The 24,947-nt window shown below is 41.8% G+C and overlaps 1 protein-coding gene across 2 annotated transcripts in view; it reads right to left on the reverse strand.

The window, feature by feature from the left end:
- Positions 1-24,947, reverse strand: part of dennd1b (DENN/MADD domain containing 1B) — a 129,591-nt gene that overhangs the window by 12,813 nt on the left and 91,831 nt on the right. For both annotated transcript variants that reach the window (XM_072660938.1, XM_072660939.1), the window contains 7 exons: positions 21,265-21,390; positions 16,914-17,015; positions 12,357-12,447; positions 11,999-12,039; positions 10,257-10,304; positions 8,786-8,842; positions 7,027-7,113 (listed from right to left, as the gene is read on the reverse strand). In XM_072660938.1, coding sequence (XP_072517039.1) covers positions 7,027-7,113; positions 8,786-8,842; positions 10,257-10,304; positions 11,999-12,039; positions 12,357-12,447; positions 16,914-17,015; positions 21,265-21,390 — 552 coding nt within the window. The remainder of the gene's footprint in view (positions 1-7,026; positions 7,114-8,785; positions 8,843-10,256; positions 10,305-11,998; positions 12,040-12,356; positions 12,448-16,913; positions 17,016-21,264; positions 21,391-24,947) is intronic.

A 24,947-nucleotide genomic window follows, 5' to 3' on the forward strand; every position in this document is an offset into this window, starting at 1 on the left:
GTGATGCTAGCCAACATGGGCGTTGAAGTACCAGAATTTACACTTTGGTTTCTTCTCCAAGTGGTGCTGCGTTAGCAGTGGGTTGAAAAGATGGTGACTGGCTTCATGTGTCTCTGAGGAAGCACAGGTTAGACTTCTCAACACTGATGTTGGTAGCATCAGGTAATTGGGGGAGACCGAGCTAGTGGGTTGAACTGGTTAAATTGGGAGATGATAGATGGAAAGCTAGATAGCTAGCCAGACAGATAGATAGATAGGGATAAAAAAAAAAACATGAACACAAGCAAACACACACACACACACACACTAGCAGGAATCAGTCAGTGTGGAGATGAAATTGTGGCTGCTGCAAACTAACTGCTCCTAGATTTAAACCTTTAGTTAATATAAAAATCTTCCAGCATGCAACACAGCAAGGAATGCCATCCCTATTAGTTATTCCTCTGAGACACTTACATGATGGATTTGAGATTTCAAACGCTCAATTAGATTCAAAGTCTGAAAAGAGATGAAAAATAAGAGAAAAACAAAACAAAACAAAAAAATCATGTTAATAAGCATTTCATTTTTAGTTTTGCCGGGGTCAAGTGCCACACATCAAGCATTTTCCTGTTTGACTTGTTCCAGGACGAGGATGGTATCATGCGCGATATTAAACGGCAACAGCACCGCTATAATACGGTCAGTGCATAAAGCGGTATGGAAATGAAGGTGGAGGCCCAGGAGCTGCAGCAGAGATGTCTATGAATTATACACTACTTGAACAGGCCTTTCTGGGCTTTCTTTAATATGCAGAGCTGCTCAACTGGCCTGGCTGAGGGGGATCCATCTGCCTGTCTCATCCAGTGTGTGTATGTGTCTGTGTGTATGTGTGTGTGTGTGTGTGTTAGTCCTTCCCCAGAGGCTGTGCGACACTCAGAGGAGCTGGCCACACGCATCATATACACACACATACTGAAGTCACACACATATAGCTGAAGCTTCATTCAGTTGGAAGGAGCAGTAAGAGCAGAAGTATGCAGATATGCAGGAATCAGTTGCATTTTGCCCCAGGCTGTGCCACTGACACCCAGACTGCCTTTCACCAGCACACGGGCCTGCCTTGGAATCCACCTCTGCCTCACCTTCTAGAGCTTTTCTATTGGTCCATTCCTTATGAGATTTTGAGACAATATAAAGTATAATGGTTAGATATAATTACTGTGTCAAAAAGTGGAAAAAATGGCAAAAATGGAGATGCATGACAGCACTGATATCAAGCAAACGTGATATATGGACTAACCGAGACCAAAAGAGGGCCTAAAACCTCAAGTACATTTGATACGAACTGTATGGAGTTAAAACTCCACAGCAATGTTTTTTGCTGACAAAAACAAACAAAAAAAAGGAAAACATTTATTTGGGTTTGGTCATTTTAGTATCAGATTAATTTTGGTCATTTTATTTTACTCCGACTTAAATTAAATACAGTTTTAATAGACAAAGTAATATCATATCGTTTAATCATCAAACCTGACCTATAATGCCTCACATCTCCACACACACACATTAACACTGTCCTATAATCAGGATTTCTGAACGAGATAATAATAAACAGTTACTGTGCAAATTGTGCTACATGTAGAGATCTACTACACAGCTTTATCTACCAATCAAGAATCAAATAATTAGCAGTTAGCTAACACTTACACTAAGAGAGTGTGCTTTGGAGCTTGTCTGTCACTTGTCTTTGAGCAAGTTACTGTCTGAGCTGGCAAGCTAACAGACTAAGCTTCCTCCAACTACATTCAGTGACCGGCTTATTAAAGAGGTCACGGTCATTCTGCATTACAGAGAGTATAGGAGGTCATCTGAACGGCTGTTACAAGCTTTAAGTGTGTGTTAGAGCTGGTTGTGTTGGAAGTTGCATCAAATCCAGTGTGGGAAAGTGATCATAGCGCTAGTTAGCGTTATTGTGGACACGCTCCCCTTTGAGGTTTCTGGCAGAGTGGATGTTTTGTCTTATTGTGCATAAAAATAACTGAAGAAACCCTAGTCAGCATTCAGCAATAATTTTACTGATTCAATCAACACTGTTCCCAAGATATGTGTTCTGTTTATAATAGCAAAGGTTTGTTGGAAAATGTAGCTAAACCTAGCTATTCTCTAGGTTTAGTTCCAGGACCAGATAATACACATTGATTCTGCACTACCAATACATAAAAAATATAACTATAATATAATAAAATAAAATAATAAAAGATTAGTGCAAATTTATTTCTCTCTCTCTCTATATATATATATATATATTTGTTTGTTTGTTTTCTTTGTTTTAAGTGATTCTATCTAGTAAAAGTGTAAAATTCCTTAGTCAGATAATTTTGCTTAATTCAAGAAATTATAGATAATTCAGATTTAGTCACGAAATGGTGATTATACATGATCCTAAAATAATTAGTACAATGACCCGGTCCCATTCAAATTGCTTCCATAGCTAGACTGTGGTACTATGCTGCAAATGTCTCTCCAGCTTCTGGTAGCATTCACAGAACAGCATTATAGGAGCAGCTGAGGTACACGCAGCAGCATCCACACCCAAACTGGGATATTAAGTTGAACAGAGACAGCAGAAATGTCATTAAAATAATGAATGGTTGCCACGCATCTCTTTGGCGAAGCGGGAAAGAATCTGCTGTATTGGAAGACATGTTAGTCTAGCGCAGCGCCGCTCTTTGGCCTGTCTTAGTTTGGTCTTTTCTTTGAAGATAATGATGACTGAACTGCGCTGCTGATTGATTTAGCCATTGATCGTGCAGGGGGCCTTTGTGTCAGCCATGTCCACCATCCACAAAAACACACTCACTGTGTAGGACACGGCATCCTGAGTGTGTGTGTGTATATATATGTACACACAAAGACGTGTGTGTGTGTGTGTGTGTGTGTGTGTGTGTGTGTGTGGTCCCCCGGGGCCCGTTACTGTGGAGCAGAGCAGGGAGGGGGTCCAGGCCTCCCTCTGAAAGGCCCTAATTGGAAGACCTCTGTCTCTACACCTTTTTGTATTGCTTATTTAAACCCCCCCACCACCATCCCCTTCTAGACAACGGCAACGCAGTAAACAGCCACGCTAATTAAAAGAGTGGAGAAGAGTCAGCGACGGCGGCAGAGGCCAGACAGAGGCGAGATCAGGCCGGGTCTGCCCACTGTCCTTCTCCAGCACAAGCGTAGGTGGAACTGTGGAAGAAAACACAAGCAGAACATCCAGCTCTTGTTTCTTGTTTCTTCTGACCAGTTCCCAATTTCATTGGTTCAGGTCTTATTTAATATAATGTAATGTGCCTTTACTGCCATGCATACTTATACAGTAATCCTTCTCTTCACATATGTCATGCCTGGGATATTTTAACTCCCTTGATGTACAGTAACTTTTTAGTACTCTCCTCCTATCACATGTATTGCTCCTGACACTGGGAGGGTTGAGGACTGACACATGCATCCTCCTGACACATGCACAAGTTCCCAGCTCTAATGTCTTGGCTAGCAGATACCCATGCCGGCCAGCATCACACTAGAGTGATGTAGGGAGAAAGAGAGCGCCATCTACATATCTGCAGAAAGCACGGCCAATTGTGCTCCCTCAGGCTCTGACTGCTGATGGAAGGCAGCATGACCCGGGATCCTTGGGAACAAAATCTTTTTACATTGATTTTCACTGAAAGTAACAACACTGGAGATAACTCTTCATATGTGCGGTGGCAAACTATGTACCAGTGCCCCCTGGTATCCCCCTAATCATGATGGACCATGAAAGCACCAGTGAGATCAATATTGTGATAAATAAATTCATCAGGTCTGTGATGTTCATTAGCAGCTCATGTGTCTATATATCACTGCTGTCACACAAAAACTAATGTCCATTTTTGCTGAGGTTTTTTTTGTGACAATTTGAAACAGGAAGTTGTCAAGCAGCATTACATTACATTGTGTCAAAATTTAAGGTGAATGGGTCAATAGAAATTCCCCTAAAAATAACTTAATTATGATAAAAATCTTTTTACACTCACTTGTTCCTTCTTCTGCAAAGTTGCCATGCTGGAGATATGAGGTTTTTGCACAACAGCAGCAGATTGCTTTAATGGAATGCGTGAACGCTAGTATGCACAAGCTTTGCATAATAAAGTGAGGAAAACATGGCATTTTTAATGACGCCACAGGAAAACAAGATTCCGAAAGTGCTGACTTGCAGAGGCTGTTTTTTCCTGGAGATATGGCCTCTGCTTGAGCATACAGGATAAAAAAAATAAAGACGGTAGAAAATGAATTGCAAATCCAGTGAAAACACGCTGGGTAAATGAAGTGCACTGAATGATTGCGCTCGTGCCACAGTCCCACTAGTGAAGCAGAATTTCAACTAAATCAAGTCATAAATACAGAGGGTTACTTTCATTGACCCAGATTGAAATGAGTGTGTATGAAGATTCATCTCAGACAGCGCTCTTGTTGATGGTGCTCCAGCCAATACTTTTGAGTTTGGAAGTTAGTGATGAAGTGGGTTGGTGATCTCATGAACGCTCATGTTGCTGACTGCAATCAAATTATCACAGCAATGCTGCAAAACTTAGTACAAAGCCCTCCCTGGACAGTTGAGACCGTTCCTCCAATAACGTTTTAAAACCCTAGATTCCAAAAGAATTAGTGAATGAGCAGGTGTCCCAATAATTTTGTCCATGTGCATATTATATATATATTATATATAATGACATTTCAAAGAAGCAGAGAAATGAATGTGTGTGTGTGTGTGTGTGTGTGTGTGTGTATTGGGACATATGTGCTATAGCCACTGTTAAATCAGTGCCATGCTCAGCAGTGACACTTGGGGTTGGTGGTGTGAGGATGAGCAGAGGAAGAATGAAGGAGTGGATCGATGCAGCCAGCACAGCGCTGGGGTCCCAAAGGCTCCTTGCCACACTGCATGAGTGAGAGTCGCAGTGAGAATGTGGTGCGTGTGTGTCTGTATGTGTGTGTGTGTGGGTGTGTGGGTGTGGGGGGGCGGGGAGAGAGAGTAAGAGTAAGAACGGGTGGGGGGGGGGGGGGGAATGGCAGGTGACTGATCCCTAAGGAGTCGGCCAATACCTAATACCAACACTGTCAAACTCACAGGCACACTCATATATACACATTTCACATATATACAGAAATCAAACACCGTCCCACTGCGTCATAGCACGAGCTATGTGTTTCTTCCTACGGGGTAGCAGAGAATTTGAGTAATTTGAGCTTGATAGCCTACTTTTAGACACTCATTCATTTCATTTATTCGCTTCAGTTAAAAACAGCTCTTTTTAAGTCTTAGTTTTTAAAGGGGCCACAGAACATCAAACCGTATTACCTTGGCCTAGTTGAATAATAACAGTTCGGTACGTGGAACTGACATTTCCTGAACCTCAAACACCTCAAAGCACTGTTGTGCCCTCCTTAAAAGAAAAACCCGGCAGAACTAAACTAACTAACTGTTACATAACAGTCTTGACTCTGTATATTTACAGACTGCAACTTCAGAAGAATATGGTGGTGTTGATACTGGAGAGCAGCTCATCAGCTACAGCCTCTATTAATTATGGTAATAGGGGTCGCTATGTGAATCTGCGGCTTTTCCTGTGCCAGCGTGTGCAAAAGCTGAGCTCAAACTCGGCATGTAAAGAAGCAAAAGCCAGGGAGTGCAACAATGGATCTATGCTAGGCTAAAAGCCAACACTCGCTAAGACACTTATCCCCAAAATCCGCTTAATCGAAAACCACCTTATTTATTCATTATTATTTATTTTTAACTGTTAGACTGGATAAGCCAAACCCGAGAAAGCAAATGGGGGCCAGGCTCAAAGCTAAACGGCTAAAATCTCTTAGGTTGCACAGCGCTCTTAGAGGACACAACGAGAGGACAGCAACACTCAGGAATCATGACTGTGTTATTGTTAAAGTGGTAAAACTGCTATAAAGCACGCCTCCAGCGGAATAAGGCACCGTCACTATGACCATTGGCAGCCGGTGCCCTGAGAGAGCACAATTGGCCTTGTGCTCTCCAGGGTGGGTAGATGGCACTTTCTCCCCCCATCACTCCAGTGCAATGCTGGCCGACACTGGCATCTGCTAGCCGATGGATCAGAGCTGGACCGTGTTGGTTGCCCAGTGATGTTGCATTGACAGCAGTTTGGAAACAGAGGAGCTGGTTGGCTGCGTACGTGTAGGAGGAGGTGTGTGTCCGTCTTTGATGTCACACCATGTCTAATGAAAACGCAATAGCTTGACCAAACATGACAATATAGCGTACTGTGAAAAGACACTAGTAGCGAGCAATGAGCAGAACATATTTTGTGTAATAATTGATGGTCTGTTTTCATTTGATTTTAGCAGCATTAGCTTTTTTAATACTGAATTTTCCCTTTAAAATAGCTGCATCCTTTCATACACCATCAATCATGTGGAATCCAAACTAGCTAAACCCCACATATCTAACTCTAGCAGGATTCTGAGCCCAACGGGGACAAGCTAAAAACACTGAAATGCCCTGCAGGTCTTCACAGCGGACAATATTATTTTAAAACAAATTATTACTAATTATGTCCGAAGCTTACAAAACAAAAACAAAACCTTCCACCTTAAATAAATAAACAAACAAACAAATAAACACTAGCAGTGTAAAATATCATGAGTGCAGAGCCGGTGGGCTATCCTGTGGCCTATTTGAGTGTGAAATGGAGGCAGGAAAGAGAGTGGTTGGAATCCAGGCCACCTCCTGTGTCTGTTGAGGGGGGGGGTATGCTGCCTCCTTGCCTGGGCTTGGCAACACATCACTGAGCCTCTCTCTCTCACACACACTCCGCACATCCACTCCACACGGCCGCTGCAGCCACAGCTGTCAATCAAGCAGCCTCACACCGCCTCAGACTTACTGGTGTGCAAATGGGCGATAGCTTTCATGAGCTGGAATGTCCGAGAATGTATCGGCTGAGCTGTGTGTGTGTGTGCTGAGCTGCATGCATACACACTCACCCTTCGCTTCTGAAGCCTCCTGGGTGAGAGGCTTTTAGTGCTGGTGGGAGAACCTGCACAGTATGGACCATCCTCCTCTTCAGTATCCTGCAGAGTGAGAGAGAACGAAAGAGAGAGAGAGGGAACGAGAGAAAGAGAGAGGCTGTATAAGCATAAACAGAAAAGGGCAGGTACTACATAACTAATTAAAACAAAGCCTTGTGACACTATGGTGAAGACATTTGCTTATCCTACACTCCATGGGAATCATAATGATTGGCTTTAGGTAAATACAATCACTTGTTAAACACCATCATCACTCATCCCAGCATGCAGAAGCTCTGCACACACTTCCACTGTACCCAAAACGATGGAACCATTTTTGGAGCTATAGATAAGTATTTTCAATCAAGGATAAGGCTAAGGAACATTAAGGCATTCAAATGGTTCTTTGGGATGTCCGACTTCTCTGTAAGGAACTATTGTATTTGATAAAGCACCTTTGAGGAACCCTTTTTTGAGGGCATATGTGTCCACAAACATCAGAATTCTGGATTTAGGTCCACAAAATTAAACAAAAAGCCAAGATTTTAAAGATTAGACATCTAGTCGTGCCTAATTAAGTGATTACATCAGCAGCATATTTTAATGCAAATGCTTAAATGCAATCAAAACCTAGTAGAAGGCCTTCCTTGGACAGTAGAGACAGTTACTCCAATATAAGGATATAGGATATCCATCGGCTCTGCACTCATGATATTTTACAATATAATACTCTCTTTTTGAACAATGAATGAGCAGGTGTCCCAATACTTTTATGTAGTGTAAATATAAAGGTGCTGGCAGAAGAGAAGAACAGTCAGGTGCTGTTGGGCTACCGTGCTTAAATATCAGCATTTAATGAACTGTACTTACACATAACAGTAGAGAGATAGACTTTAGAGAGATATTTGGTAAATCTATGAAGATATCCAAGCATAAATATTTCAATATAGAAATGACTCACTGTCTGTAGGTGGCTGGTATTTCTAAAACCGGGTACAACAACCTTCCTCCATTGAAAAATCAAAAGAACAAACCCTTTCCATCAAAAACACTCTTCAATGCTCTTCCTGACAGTTCATCATCAGTTCTGGCAGCACATACATTAGAAACGGTGTTCACTTAAGAAGAATCAACAGTTCTTTTAATGAACACCATAACCACCATAACCCCATTAATACCAATCACTGAGAACAGTGTGTATAAGCATCACAAGTATGCTCACACCCCACTGTCCATCATCCAAACTTTTCTGTCTTGTGGCAGTCTGTTTAGTTTTAGCTAAATCAAAGAAGGCACCGATAGGAAATTTGCATTAGATGAGACGGAATCCTCGGTGGACCAGCTTCCCGCAGTCTCCGCAGGCCCGTGACCTGACAGTTCATGTCACAATTGCCTTATCAAAGCCATCAGCTTTATGGTAACATACACCTCGTTACGCTGGCTTTGAACAAATCACTCACTCATTGATGAAATATGCAAAAAATATGAAGGGGCATCTCCGAGCGAGGGTACGACATGACAGCCCATCGCCAGAGGCAGACTTGTTAAAAATGTATACTCCTCAACAAAGTGCTAAGCAGGTTTCATAAGCCCCTTTAAAACCCTGAGCTCACACCCTTACACTCAGTCACCAGCAGAGCAGGTGTGTGTGTGTGTGTGTGTGTGTGTGTGTGTGTGTGTGTGTGTGTGTGTGTGTGCGTCTGTGTCTGAAAATCAGACCATATGAGTGACTCACCTTCTGCCTCATCCTGTCCTTCACACCCTGCAGGCCTTTCTTTGCATGACCTTTGGCCTATCAAGAAAAAGAAATAGCCAGAACCGCAGAAAGCAGGAATGAGAAACATGTCTCCTTTTATTGAACAAAACTCCAACTATTCTAAACTTCACCACAATTCAGCATCACATGAATCTGGAGAACACTCATAAGATCCTAGAAGAACCCACAAGTACAGAGCACTGTCACATCCCCACAATTTACAGTGCAATAAATGACACGCCGCATTACAGAATAGCTGTGCTTCACTGAGAACAGTCAACTTTAACCCTTTCAGACTCAACATCTCACAGTCTTAAAAAGAAAGGGTCCTGATGGTTTTTGGTTAGAACACAGTTTAAGGAAATACCTATAATTAGCATAAAGTCTTTGTCTTCCGTAGAGGTTAAATATTTAGCCCTTTCAGACCAAACATCTTGCACTCAAAAACATAGGTTGTGAAAATCCTGGCTATAATGTAAATATGAAATCTATATATTATAAAAAAAAAAAAGAAATACATATACATACATACATACATACATACATACATATATATATATATATATATATATATATATATATATATATATATATATATATATATATATATATATATATATATATATAAGCTTTAAACAACATAGGGTAAAAGTTCAAAAGTCATTACAGAGTTTTTCTAAAACTGCATGTCCTAGCAAAGAACCTTTTTTTTTTCTGAGAAATATGATCTGATAGGGTTAAAGATTAGGAACCTCAGCAGAAGGTAATGATTTTATGACCATTTAAATATTTCCTCAAACTGCATGCTCTAACCAATAGCCATGCAGGAATCTTTACAAGTTAAAGATGAAAGAACCTGATCATAAGGTAATGATTTTATACCCATTTAAGAACTCTAAAACCAGGTCAAAACCGTTTGGTTAAAGATGACAGAATCTCAGCAGAAGGCCTAAAGAAAGTTTCATATCTGGGTAATATTATCCCTAAAACTCAGTTCTAATCAAGAACAATTTGGGAAACTACATTATTTGTGCAAATATTCAATTAAATATTAATATTAAATATTCGTGCAGAATATTAGAAGTCAGACATTTAAGAACCTGAGGATAAAGTAAAGGTTTTATGGTCATTAACGAACTTTCTTAAAACTGCATGTCCAAATCAAACCATTTAGGAACCTTTATTTTTAAGACTGTGAAACATCTGGTTTGATAGGGTAAACATTTAAAGAATCTCTAAAAATCTGTTCTAATCAAGAACAATTTGGTCTGATATGATTACAGAACATAGGTTCTAAAGGTTCTATACTTAGCTACTGTTTTCCTAGAACTATTTTGGAACAACTGAGCAACCTAGTTTGTAGAGGGACTATAGGTCTGACAGGGTTAAAGATTAATCAAAATATATAAGAACATGCTGTATGTTGCAAACAATATGTGGAAGAACTTACAATCTTGTACGCAGATTTCACCGCTGGACTGGCCTTATTCACTCCTCTCTTAAAACAACACAAAAACAAACAGATCATTTAACATCATTTAACGTTTAAAAGACAAAATACAAAATTACCTCACTAACAGTTTTTATTCATTCAGAACAGGATCAAAATATGAAACGTGATTACTAAAAAATATAATTTAATGGACAAGCATATGACGTATATACATAAACACAGCTGACCACATACTGTCCTGAATCATTATCAAGTGAATAAACGGCTTGTGTCAAAAGCCAAAGCTTTAACTACCGTGCCCATAATTGCACCAAATACTCGCTTGACGCCATTAAAACAAACTATTAAATAGGTCTGATCCCAAGAGAGTGCTTGTTCATGTGTGCAGCAGTGGTCACATTTCAACTAGAGTGGCGTACGGCACTGGGCCTGAAGTGGTGTGCTGCTCTGCCACACACTGCAGGCCATTTCATGAAGCAGGATCTCTTTAGACACTGTGGAGTACTTTAAGCCAAAGGCATGCCAGGCATGTCTAGTTAAACCAAACTCTAGTTGTTGGAGCTCACTTTGCTCACATAATGAATTTGCTAATGCTGTAATAGTTTTGGACTGTTTCTTGTCCATTGTTCCAAATAGGCTACTAGTTTGGCTCCTTAAGAGAAGTAAACTGGCAGGTTTCCTGATTTTCACATGGCTGAGATAACGACTAAAAGTACAGGAATACAGGAAAAGATGTATTAATTCACTGCTCCAACCTGACATCATGTTTTACAACATCTTTACTTTTACAATTACAGCACTGTCATAGTTAACATCAGTTTTATAGGTCCTAAAGTAGAACCTTGCGGTAGAACCAAACGGTCACCAAATCATTCACAATAGTTGTGCCATTAGGATTAAAAACTGAATATTAAACCTACGGTGCAAGGGATTACACAGCCACAGAGTGGCATTACTGAGATATGCTGCCGAGGCCTTTTGAGCAAGCCTCTTGAGGCGACAGCGGTGAGAAAGACACCTTGAGAGGAACGAACATTAAAAAGAGGAAGCCATCCTGCTCCCGATGACAGTGTTATGTGTAACTGCTGTTAGTAACTATCTATTTTATTAAAGTATCCCGTTTTTTTTTTTAAAACACATCCTCTGCTCTTTCCATCCCTTTCTCGCTCCTTCCAAACCGCAGCACAGAAGCAGCACGAGGCTAACATGCTAAACGGCTACAATTGTCGGAGAGCGAGCGTTTCCACCCCAAAGCCTCGACCGCCAGGCTGGAGGTGAAGGCCCCTTTTATGGATTTGTGTCAGTCAGAAGAAGTGAACTTTAAAAGAAACCTTTTGAAAAAGGCACTCCGGAGAACTAATTCGGCGAGGGCTGATGGGTGGCGGGGAAAAAAAAAAGGAGAAGAGAGGAGCGCGGCGTACGGGGGGGCTTTTCTCTCCTTCAATCTATTGAGTAATGGCTGTGTTTCCTGCCAGAATCCATGTGTCATCTCAGATGACTGGCTGTCACATCATATCAACGCCGTCTCAACATCTCAACCGGTCCCGCACGCGCGCGTTTCCCTGCCTTCCGTTTCCCTTCCCCAGCGCCTTCCTCGGACTTTCTGCCCTGCTTCAAGAGCAACCCGGTGCGCTTGCTAAACCGGCAAGACACAACAAATGTGATTCCGCCATCAGGCTCGATTATTCCGGAGCTGAATATTCATTAGACTAAAGAATTAATTAGAAACTCCTGCTTACCTTCACTGTGTGCATCCACTGTTGATAGGACCTTGAGTTACCTGAGAAACAATGGGGCATGAAAAGACTCATCAACACGTACAGAACAAAAAAAATGCGAGCAAATTAACCTGACAAAACTGTCGTCCGGGACGTTACGTAAGAACAGACGTATCAAGCTGGGAAACAAAATCATTCCTGTGTGACTGATCAAACACACATTTGCATTTAGGCCTTTTCTGGCCGTTTATCTTTCATTATTTTCAGAAATTCAATCTTCTATGCACACCTTTTTTTAGTCTACTGCCAAAGGTAAAACTTTTCAGCCCCCCGCTCCCAACTTTCTTTTTCCACTTCCATACAGAGAAATGCCACTCACTTCCACAGAAGCCCCCCTCTGTGATCTCCTCCTCAAAGATGTCTGTGAAACCTCTTCCTGCGTTTAATTTGGCCAGTCTGCCATCAATGAACTGTGAACATAAATCAGAGTATCAGAGGTTATTAAAAGAGAGAGAGAGAAAGAGAGAGAGAGAGAGAGGGAGAGAGAGAGGGAGAGAGAGAGTGGAGAACACTACCAAAACAATTTCTTCCAGTCTGTTCCGGATATGAATCATACGTGTGTGTGTGTGTGTGTGTGTGTGTGTGTGTGAGAATGCTTTTCGGAAAGCCTACGTGTGTGCGCACGCAAGTGTGTGTTTCTATAATTCACCTCAGGTGAAGGATTAACATAGCAGACGGGCGTGTTACGCGTGCACTGCTTTGTGGCCAAACTCAATTTCCTCCCTCGTCACGTAAAGGTTATAAACCAGTATCCAATAAACCTGCCCATTAGTGCCAGACCAGTGATGGAGATGAGACAGTAAACATGACAATATCGAGAATATTCGGAGCAGTGCGCCGTTAATGGCGCAAAAAAGAGGGATTCTTACAAAGCATGATGACTTCGGAGCAGAAACGCAAGCGTAGAACAATCTAGAAAACTGCTTTTCCTGAAGGAGAGGCAGAATAGTCACGCAGCTTAAGCGATTCCCTTTTTCTTAGCAGTCGCTAGGCTGTTTCTATGTGGTCACTAAAGTGAAACCATTTTTTTTGGTTGCTATGGAGTTGCTAGGTCGTTGCTATGGAGTTGCTAGGCCATTGCTATGGTATCCAAGGTGGTTGCGATTATATAAAAGGTGGTAACTATGGTATTGCTAAGTGATTGCTAGATGGATGCTACAGTATTGTAAGGTATTTCAGGTGTTTGCTATGGTGTTGCTAAGCGCTTGCTGTGGTATCCCAGGTGGTTGCTACATGGTTGCTGTAGTATCAAAGGTGCTTCCTATGGTGTTGCCAAGTGGCTGCCAGATGGATGCTACGGTGTTGTCAAGTGCTTGCTATGATATTTTGGGTGTTTGCCATGGTGTTGCTAAGCACTTGCTGTGGCATTCCAGGTGTTTACTATGGCATTGCCAAGTGCTTGCTATGGTATCCCAGGTAGTTTCTACATGGTTGCTATGGTAACAAAGGTGCTTCCTATGGTGTTGCTAAGTGGCTGCTAGATGGATGCTACGGTGTTGTCAAGTGCTTGCTATGATATTATGGGTGATTGCCATGGTGTTGCTAAGTACTTGCTGTGGTACCCCAGGTGGTTGCTACATGGTTGCTATGGCATCAAAGATGCTTGCTGTGGTGTTACCAAGTGGTTGCTAGACAAAAACTATAGTGTTCTAGGTTGATGCTTAGGTGTTGCCAAGTGGTTGCTATGGTATCCAAGGTGGTTGCTAGATGGATGCAATAGTGTTACAGGTGGTTGCACAGGTGTTGTGGTACTGATCTTTCACACCCCATTTATAGGAAAAAACTAATCTGTAAAAATCTGTTGCCATGCAGAAACTAAACGTCCAATCAAAAAGCTTGATTCACACAATCAGACTGTACCATCTACAATAATATAAACTGCTTTCCAACGCACAACCATAATGACTGCAGAGAACCTGCTGTGTGCGGTGCTGCCGACCGGGTGAGGGAAGAACTACAGGAAAAGGTGTGTGTAGCTTTCCACAGTTAAAGGTAAGCCATCTCTGGGGTTCAAGGCTTTGTGTTAGGCGCTGATGGAGGCTAACTTCATTACAGCAACTTTAATGAGAGATGAGAACGCAGGACTCAGCCTGCACCGCCTGACCCCCTAATTAGAGCACATAATCAGCCCAAATTAGCACCCAGCCAAATCCCCCCACTTATCCCCTACCTTCAGGATCACATTACACACACACACACACAGCACCTCTGTTCTCTTAACTGACTACTCCATGACATGACCTGACCATAGACACCTATGTATGAATCAACAAGCAGTAAACTAACAAAAACTCCAGTTCAGCTCGAAAGTCTACACATGTAACAACAATCCACGAATGAGAACAAGAGCAAGAGACTAGAATTTAGATGAGCTAAAACCTCTGAGTCGGTATGTACACATAGAAATGCTCCAAAAAGAGCTGAAATACAATCTCTTTCTACTGACTTCCATTGAGAGCTCAGAGGGTTCAGAGAGAGAATTTTCCTTCTCCTGGACGTTTTGTTTTTGTGTGACAGCGATGTTAGGACAAATAGTCATTGGTTGAGATATGTAGCCATGTGTTTGCTTTAACATGATAAAATAACGATATTAAATAATTGGAAGTAATAAATACATTCTGGAAAAGCTCATTTTGTTCACTCGTGATGGTCATGATAAAATGCACACCTTTTTTATTATTAAAAAACTTTTATTTATGAAACAATTCTGAGCAAATTAAATAAACTATGCAATATAATAACTGACTGCACGTCTATATTAACAAGCTTATCATTTGAAAGCTCTATATTTGTGGTGTTTTCCCCACATGAGGGTCATACACTGAGGGTCTGTGTTCATCAGTTGAGACTACATTACTATAGTAATGATGAACAGCTGCTGACAGTCAACACAACAGTCCAGCAAAGGGGGACTGCTGCAGATACTGATAAATCTGGGTAACCTTCACATTGGCTGATTTTACTGGCCAGCAGATATCAGTCAGGTCTTACTGCCTGACGCAGTATTTTGATACAAGGTAAAGAAACACTGCCAGATTCACATTATGTGAAAAAAGGAGATACAAGGTTTTTGCTCAACAGCGATGATATACAATCATGACCAACACTCTATGACCCTCGTTTTGTACCAAAACAATACCTAGCAGCAGAACACAGAACAACATGGGCTATTATACACACACACACACACACACACACACACACACACACACACACACACACGTATAACAGACAGAAAGAATAACAAAGCTGAAATTAGAAACAGACCAGTGTGTGTCATCCAACACAAGAACACTAAACGGTTAACATGATAGGAGCTATGAAACAGTGCCAGTTAACTAAAATAGGGCACAGTGTGTGTGTGTGTGTGTGTGTGTGTGTGCTGGGAGTGCACGAGTGCATGAAACTTTCTCGCAGGCAGTGTGAACGTGAACTAGCGTCAGAGCAGAAGCAGAGCGGAGCAGTATATGTGTGTGTGTGTGTGTGTGTGTGTGTGTGTGTGTGTGTGTGTGTGTTTGGGGGGGGGGGGGGGGTCAGAGACAGAAAGCAGGTCGATGCTGACAGGCTTCCCCCGCATTCTCTTGGCAGCTATCCTCCGCTCGTTTCTCGGCAGGGCTGGCCTCCGAGCGGATGCGGTTCATGGTCAGAACGGGGCACGGCGGCACTGGCCTTTCTCAGCGCGGCCGGCCTGCAGATAACGCCTCTCCCCGAGCTACTGCGCAGACGGGAGGGGCGTATGGCTTTGAACTGCTGGTCACTAGTTGGATCTTCCACAGAGAGAAAAAAAAAAGAAAAGCTATGTGGACGGAGCGTCAAAGACAAAGATAACAATTAAGAGCAGATCAGCCCCTTCCAGCGGATAAATTATAACTTACAGACCATTCTACAGAGACCCACTATCGGGGGCTTTCTATAAATAGAAAGTGAACGAGATGGTCTCTAAGCTTTGAGAAAGAACTGGAATAGGTTCTTAATCACACCTCGAAATCATAGGTTTCAATGCATTCATCCTTTCAAGCGTTTGAGCGTGTGGCGACTGTTCTTCAAATGGAGGTGAGAATTAATGGTAGTGCAGTCCGCCAAGAATTCTGCTTAAAATATAAAAATTCAATCATTTACAGATTTAAAACATGTCCACATGACCAATCCTCCGAAAAAAGGTTACCTTCAATTCTTTTTAAACTCAAGTTTTTAATTTGATGCTCTGACCACTCTGACGCTGGCCTACAAAGCCAAGAATGGACCAGCCCCTCCGCACTTGATGGCAAAGGTCAAAGCCCGATCTGTATCAAGTGCCCTTCCAGCTTCAAATACGGCTTGGCTTGACCCATGAGTGATGTTTGTGTGTGGATTATGATCAGATCACTCAATGTGTCTTTTGGGATGTTTACACCTGGCTCCTCGTAAAATATGGACAAAAGTTTGTGGATATCCACTTATCCAAGGCTTCTCCTAAATTCAAGCCTATTGTTGCACGACCTGATTAGGCTTTTCACTAGATTTTGAAACATTACTGGCAGAATTAGTGAAGTCAATGTGATTAAGTTGGCATTACTTCATCTTAAAGGCCCCAAACTCTATAGGATGGAGCTCCATGGGTTATGTACTGCTACCCCAGAACATCCTGTTCGATTATCAATACTTTTCTGTGGATATTATACATTATACTGTGTGTGCAGCTGAAGGGGTGTCCACACATTTTTGGACCTATAGGGCAAATCCTAATCACACACCACTCAGAAAACAGCTGAAAAAAAAAAAAGAAAAAAAAAAGAAGGTGACTGAAGAAAACCCTCTCTCCTAAGCTTTTCTCAGGACTGGAGCTCAAGCAGAAAGCCAGAGGCAGTAATGAATCTTCTCAGTCATAGTGCCATACCTGCTTGAAAAGTTGCAGGTTCACGGCCATCTCGAGGAAACTCCTCATGGTGCTGGAGCGGTGCGCCACAAAGCTCTCCTCGCAGAAGGTGATTGGCTCTCCCTGGGGAGAGAAAGAAGTCTGCTTTAATGACAGTCTACAGGCTATGATTGGCTGAACCTGAAGCTTACACATATATACTGACTTTACCACCACCCCGATCCGTTGCAATCAATTACATCATTTCAACGTGTCCTTTTCATAAACATGAACGGCCAATGAGAGACTGTCACTTATGGTGTGTACGGAGTATGCAAATAGGGGCATCGACGTACATGCATATGCATATTTGCACACTTAGTATGATTTATTTAGGGCTGAGATGGCATGACCTCAGCCAGACTCTTCTTTTAAAGGAACGCAAGGCATTTCCAATTCCAGAGCCAATTACACATTCATTAGATGAACACGGTCTTGGATGCGTCGGACTCCGAGCTTGCTTCTGAAGATGGCGATTTGCGTCTGCTAATAAAAGTTCATCTTGAAAAAGAACAAAAGAAAGATGTGTTGCGAAGGATCAATAAGAGAAGCAGGCTAGTTCCACAGGAGAGTTTAATGACCTATATACAGTAAGGCTGCGATTGCCACCTCTTGCATGGGAGCTCATTATCATTTGCCTGCACCGTTTCATTTACGGCTCAGTTAGACTTCAATGCTTTGCAGGGCTTCTGGTGTGAAGGCATATGGGTTACATAAAGGAAATGCTAGCAACACCGTGCTGCAAATAATTTGATAGAACTGTGCGTCAGGATGACATAACTGTGTACTTGTTTAGCTAACTTTAACTCTTGATCCGTTATATTCGGTCTTTAAGAAAAGCCATATTGGTGCGTCTTATGTATATTATACATTTCTTATTACCAAAAATGCTTGTCGGACTGTTGCCAGTTCACACAAGCTAGACTGGAACGGTCTGCTTCCATATTTGCCCTGTTCTGCTATTCACTACAAGTATATCGTTACTGATAAGATAATCCTTTATAAGATAAGATAATCCTTTATTAGTCCCGCAGTGGGAAAATCCTCAATGAGAATGAATTAGGGATGTCCTGATCACCTTAATGCTGACTGTTGGCCTATACCGATCTGATCTTGGTGTTTTTATTAATAATACAGCCAGAAACTGCTAAACAGCTTCTATAATCAGATATTCTAAAGTGCTGAGTTCGTTGCTACACCATGCTCAGCATGCCAGAAAGTGCACTACGTAACTTTCGGAAAGGGGGCAGGAAAACTTTGCGCAACCCATAGTCATATTTGTTTACAATCTTGTCATTTTACTCTACCGCTTCAGTTCACATGCTTCTCTCACTTTCAGTGACAGTTCTGTATCAGTTTGTAAAATGCATGTGAAAAGCATGTCCTTCAGACATAACTTAAAGCATAAATTACATTTCTCAAAAGTTAGGGGAGAACAAGAGCAAGAAATGCCAACTCCCATTTAATGCTGCATTACAGGAAAAATATTGGATTAAAGTTTAAGATTTTAATATCAGAAATTGGCTTGAAGAACTTGCGGCAGCATGGCATTGTTTCTAGCACAGCTGTGAAATTTTTTAATACACTGGGTCCACTCACTGTCCTCTCTATTAGACAATCCTACCGAGTTGGTCCACCTTGCGGATCTGTCAGATCTGTTGCTGCACAGTTTGTCTTGGTCATCCTCTAGTCCTTCATCAGTGGTCACAGGACACTGCTTAGAGGACCCTGTGGGCTGGATATTTCTGGTTGGTGGACTTCTCAGATCATTAGTGACATTGAGGTGTGTAAACACTCAAGCAGTACTGCTGTGTCTGATCCACTGGTACCAGCACAACACACACTAACACGCCACCACCATGTCAATGGAGTCACTGCACTGCTGAGAATGACCCACCATCCAAATAATAGCTGCTCTGTGGTGGCCAGTCCTGTGGGGTCCTGAGCTTTAAAGAACAGGGTGAACGGAGGCTAACAAAGTAATGGATGGACTACAGCCTGGAATTACAGAACTACAAAGTGCTGCTTTATGGTTAGTGGAGCTGATAACATGGACAGTGAGTGTAGAAACAAGGCTGTGGTTTTACTATTCATTACTACAAAATTGATCTAATCCACATTCAAACGCTAGAAGAACATAAACCTCCATCATGTGTGGTTTTGGAGTCTTGAGCCATGCAAACTCGCACCCAATTTGTCAAATCACAACAAATCAAACCTTACAAATTGTGTGGCTGTGTCACGGTAGCATGAAGATTGCATGAAGTGTAGTTTGTGCTAAAATAATGATGGCAGGCCTTAGAGGTAAAGCCCCACGTACATGTTTTAAATATTACATGCGTGTGCCTTCAACTCAGGAAGGTCTTTCAAACCTGAAGCTCGAGCTAAGGCGAGTGTTTCTCGCAGAACAGAAAGTGATTACAATTCTATAAAGATTTGATGCCGCCGTGCTCAATTGAGATGGTTCTTTGAAGGTTAAGAGTTGTGCAAACCCGCCTTTCTTTCTTTCTTTTTTTTTTTAAGGTGTTTTTTTGTGTCTGAGAAAAAGTCAGCCTGTGTACACACCACCGCTGCAACATCAATTATGTATCCTCACGCTGTGGGTCTACACAAACCAATTACTCTCACCCTTTCCAACAAAGACAGCCATATTTGACAAACAGAGAGCGTACTTTGTTTTTACTTGACGCTGGGCTTGGGACTGAAAGGCGCATTTCAGGAGTTGAGAGGGGTCTGAGAAGAATACCACGCCGGGGCTGAAAGGAGGCTTCAAAGAGTCTGTCCTGGCTTTTCAACTTCTGACATTTCACTCATACAGACTGGCCCACCTTAACTCACACCCATTTCTCCTTTCCTTTTCTTCCTCCCCCACCCCTCTGCTCTTTCCTCTTCTCTTTGCTTATAGACGGCGCTCCGCTTGGCTACCTTTGAATGGCCGTTCAAGTTCTCGAAGACGGTACAATCCAAAGATCCCTAGCCTGCGGTCTGTCTCGCATATTTCTTTCTTTTTTTATTTTTTTTGCTTTTTCTTTAAATGCACTGACAAATGAAAAATATCACTGCTGAGGAAAGTACATCAAATATTCAAACTCTAGGATTATTATTCAGTAAGTAGGTTTGCAATATAATACATATGATCCATTAACTACAAAACCTATATTTCGATGAATACTTTGCATACCTTGATTCAACCAAGCATTTACTTAAGTGCCATTGAACCTTAGGTTGCTTGTCACTGACTCCATTTCATCAGACAGCTCGATCTTTTGAAAATTTGAGAATAGAATCAATACCATACAATCAATTCGATCCAAACAGGTATTCAAATTGGTGGCGAAGACATAAGGTGTAAAAAAACATATTTGTGGAACTGAAGCTCTGACTGGTACGGATACTCACAGTATTAAAAAAGGATTTCTGACTGCTTAGAGGCTCATTTGCATATCAGTATTGCTTATGCAGACATAAACATTCACAAGCAGGGATAAGGGTGACAAGCTTAGTAAGAAACCCTTCTGAAGTGGGGTCCAGCAGCACCGTTCCCAATGACTAAAAAGCACATCTGTTGTGGAATTATTTAATTTACTAAGTTCAACAACTATGCAAATACAGACACTGTGCTTCTTCCTAGATATGTTCCCTTTTTACTTATTTATTATTTATTTTTAGTGTATATATCTATATCTATATATATATATATATATATATATATATATATATATATATATATATATATATATATAAATTTTGTTTGACAATTTTTCCCTTTTTTTCCCAATTTGGTACTGCCAATTAACCTACCCATCCATGGCCCCCGTTAGCACTAGCAATGCTCCTGACACTACGAGGGCAAAGACTTAACACATCGCTCATCTGATACATGGGGCACTGTCCAGCAGCTGACACGCTTGGTGAAAGGCATCGGAAGCTAACAGACACCTATGCTGGGCAACATCACTTTAAAGTGATAAGGAAAGAAAGCGCCATCTACCCATCCAGAGAGAGCATGGCCGACTGTGGCCGACTCCTTTTGATTATATATTTAAATCTACTTTACCAACAACAGAAGGTCAGAAGATCATAGTGTATGATTGGCAGACGTGTAGTTTTGAGACTCCACAGATTAGAAACTTTTCATGATTAGCATATTCGTCACTTAAAATGACCAATTCTTCTAAAAGGAGATGAGTCTGACTGTATGGTACATGTATGTGCATTTGTGCAGCACAAGTACTGCAGAAATCATGATTCACAAATGATCTAGCAGTCCTCTGGATGTAATGATAGAATTATTGACCATGAGGAAAAGCAGACAGGCTGAGAGAAACCTTACAGGCTTGTATCTCAGAGCGTCTCTGTAGGAGCCAAACAGTGCGGCCTGTGAGCGCAGGAAGGCCCGAGCCACTCCGCTGCCTGTAGCAGTCGACTGCTTCTTCAGCTTACTCTTCAGATTGGAAACCTGAGAGGGAGAGAGAGAGAGAGAGAGAGAGAGAGAGAGAGAGAGAGAGTTAAATTAGCACCTCTGAAATTGGTGGGGGAAGAGGCAAACCCATTCAGGGTGTGAAGTGTCACATTTGCAGGTCACCCCCAAAAAGAGGAGAAAGAGAAAAGAAAAAGAGAAGCCTCTTCGTTCTCCTTGTAGCTTATCTGTTGTGCTGCCGAGAGCACCTGCTGCTCTGTTAATTGAGGCAATGGTAGGGTGTGTGGGGGTGGAGCTCCCCCCCCCCTCCTTTTTTGTTGAGGTAGCTGAAAGCAAAGAGACTTTGACAGGGCATCTTTCTCTTCTTCACCCTCTCTCGCTCAATCCTAAAAAGTATCTTGACACACATAAGCTTTAATTATTTTTCCGTGCCACCAGCCCTACTTTCAGCTTCCTAATGGTACCAGATGGTTAAGGAAGCATGGCATGATTTGACACGATTCATGGTGTGGGGCCATTCACGGAATCAGGCAGGACCACAGTCTTTACTAAGCTTTCAAAATACTGATAATATGTTCAGCAGTAAATCAGTGGATATTTTAACAGTCCATCACCCATGAGTTCTGAAGTAAAAACAAATGGATTGCTTGGAATAATTCATGCATTTTTTTGTAAATCAATGAATTTCATCAATTAAAGTGCTTAGCTGCAGATTAACTGATTGACCAAGAAAACCTTTAAGAATTAGAACTAAACTGATTTAGCATACAATATATATATTCATATATAGTAATTTACAGAAGTGAATCAAATGATTCACTATACATCTGTTTAGCAGTAAATGAATCAGTTCAACACAAAACGGTTCAACAGTTCAACAGTAAATAAATGGATTCCCCTGTTCCCCTGTAAATAAATGAAAACCTGTTCAACAGAATCAATTGATTCACTACAAAACTGTTCAACAGTAAATAAATGGATTCCCCATAAAACTGTCCAACAGTAAATAAATGGATTTCTCATAAAAATGTTCAACAAAATCAATTGATTCACTACAAAACTGTTCAACAGAATCAATTGATTCACAGGCAAATCCCCCAAACTGTTCAAAACTAAATCAATGGATTCCTTATGAAGAATCAAATACCTTTTCAGTAAACTAAAGGATTCATCATAGGTCATCAAAGAGGTTTACCAGTAAATCAGGGTGTGAATGTGTTTGACTAGCTTTACTAATTCTTATTATCTGATTCTAAGGACTGCAGAGCATGCACCATCTGCTAAGGCCTCATTTACATTCCTGCATTCTGAGCTCAGCACCTAGCATATCAATAATCAGTTTGACTCTGCTCATCAGTGAATATCAAGCAAGGACCAGAACCCTTAACTGAGTCAAGGAGGCCTTCGGATGAATGCTAAACGAGTAGAGGCCTCATCGGGCATTCAGAGGCAGCACCCTGCGTCAAATCATTATTGACATTGTTCGAAGTGGATGATATGATGAGGAGAGCTCGGAAGGGAAGCAGAGTCATGGATTTGTGAATTCAAAAGGACATTCGCACGGCGCTGCCGGTTTCTGAGAGCTTATCTAAGCGCCTGTCTTTTCGTCCCATGCTTCTCTGCTGGGGTACTTTTTCGCTCTTGCGCACACAAGTGGCGTCCCCAAGCTGCCATTGCGAATGCTCGCAAGCATCAAACAGAAAGTTTAGCTGTGCTAAATTAACACGTGTCATCTCCATATTCACGCTGGACTAAGGGCTTTTATGTTTATGTAAAGTTGGCACTGTATTAATATTTCATGTTGATGCATTAAATGTTTTTTTTCCTCCCCAAACAATCCATTAAAACGTCTTCTCTCTCTTTTTTCCTGTGGAAAATCAAAGACAACAAACTGTCATTCACACACGGGAGAGCGTACCCAGCAGGCGAGTAAGGAGGAGGTAGAACAAGAAGTTATTGTGTTCGCAACACTCATCAGCATGTAAATACGTTTAATGAGAAGCTGTATTTAGTGAAGGGGGGTGGGGGGGAGGGGACAAACGAAAAAAAAAAAATAAAGAAATCGATAAATATCCAAAAATTGTCTCAAATGCGACCAAATGCCTTACTGGTTTATTTACGCGATGGCCTTCCGTGCTCTCGCGCACAAAGCCACTCTATTTGCATGGGGAATGAGTTGTGGTGCTAAACTTCAAATTAATAATAGGGTTTTTGATAGCGGCACACGCGTCTCATCAAGCATGCAATAACAGTAATTGATCTGTCAGACTAATTAACTATTATACTTTGAGTATCACTAACGAGACGTGAGCAGGGGGGCTTCAGAAGGCAGCTTAGCTCTACAGGTGATAAACCTATTTGGCAGTGACATTTTTTAGTGTAAAGTCACTCAGCCTATGATCTGATCAAAGGGAGAGTCCCCCATTGGGTCCAATTATAAGCATGGTATTGTAAAGGGAGGGGGGGTGGTTTGGTGAGTAAAGAGAGAAAGGAAGGGGGGAGGGGGTTGTGTGTGTGTGGGGGGGGGTAGGTTGATGTTGAGTTATGATATTCATAATCTATGCAGAGAGGCCTTTCCAGTATAGGTCTTTTCCCCGTAGCTGTGATCTTTTCAATTTACATCAAGGGAGGATGGTTCGGGATGAAAGTGCTGCGTCCGACTCGCGGGGCCCGCGGAGGGCAAACATGGGGCCTCATTAAACTCTACTGCATGGACTCCCCAACAGGGTTTGAAGTGCGTCAAGTAAAGAGCACGGGGTCAGAGGTGGCCCGCAAAACACATCTCCATTTAACTCACCAGCTGGAGATGATAATTAGCAGGTGTATCACTGTCTCCTTCTCCAAAGAAGGATGATGCCACAAGCCGAGCCTCTACAGTGGGCTGCTATTATACACTCGACTTCGACAATGAGCTGTGTATGCTCAAGCCCGTCCATCTAATTGAACTGGACAAGGCCTGGCTACGTACACATACACAGTACTGAATAAACGATTCAGCTCCCAGGGCAAATTCAACACACACTACCTATAGATTGAATTCTGTCAGCTTACTTTGCCAGCCTGTACATACTCACGCTTGACTGATGAGCAATAAAAGGAAGAAATGTGCCAGGGACCACTCAACAGCTGACAGTAGCTTCGTATCTCCACAAACGGTAACCTTCCCAACTGCTAATGGGGCTTAATGTGAAAATATTGGAGCATTTCCACTGGTTCATTTCTCTTAAAATTCTGATACAATGTATGGAACAACTGCCAGATTATATAGATTTTCTGTCCCTGGATGAATCAATCACTTAACTAAACCATGTAAAAGCCGATACATTCATTCTAAAAGGAAGCAACGCAAGCGCCACATCGCTACACACGGATATTGCTCTCGCTAACGCTGCAGCGCTACACACTGGTATCGCTCTCCTAAAGAGTGGATGAAACTTTTTTTGTAAGTCAGTGGTGGTGCTGGTGGAGCTGGTGGTGGGGAGGAGGGTGTTTTGTTAAGGATTCTGTCCAGGGATGGAAAGCCGTGGGGATGCAATTAAAAGAACTACAAAGAAAAAAGGAATAGTTATGAAAATCTGCTGCTTTCTTTTGATGTG

This window comes from Salminus brasiliensis, chromosome 17 (assembly GCF_030463535.1).
Source record: "Salminus brasiliensis chromosome 17, fSalBra1.hap2, whole genome shotgun sequence".
Taxonomy (NCBI): domain Eukaryota; kingdom Metazoa; phylum Chordata; class Actinopteri; order Characiformes; family Bryconidae; genus Salminus; species Salminus brasiliensis.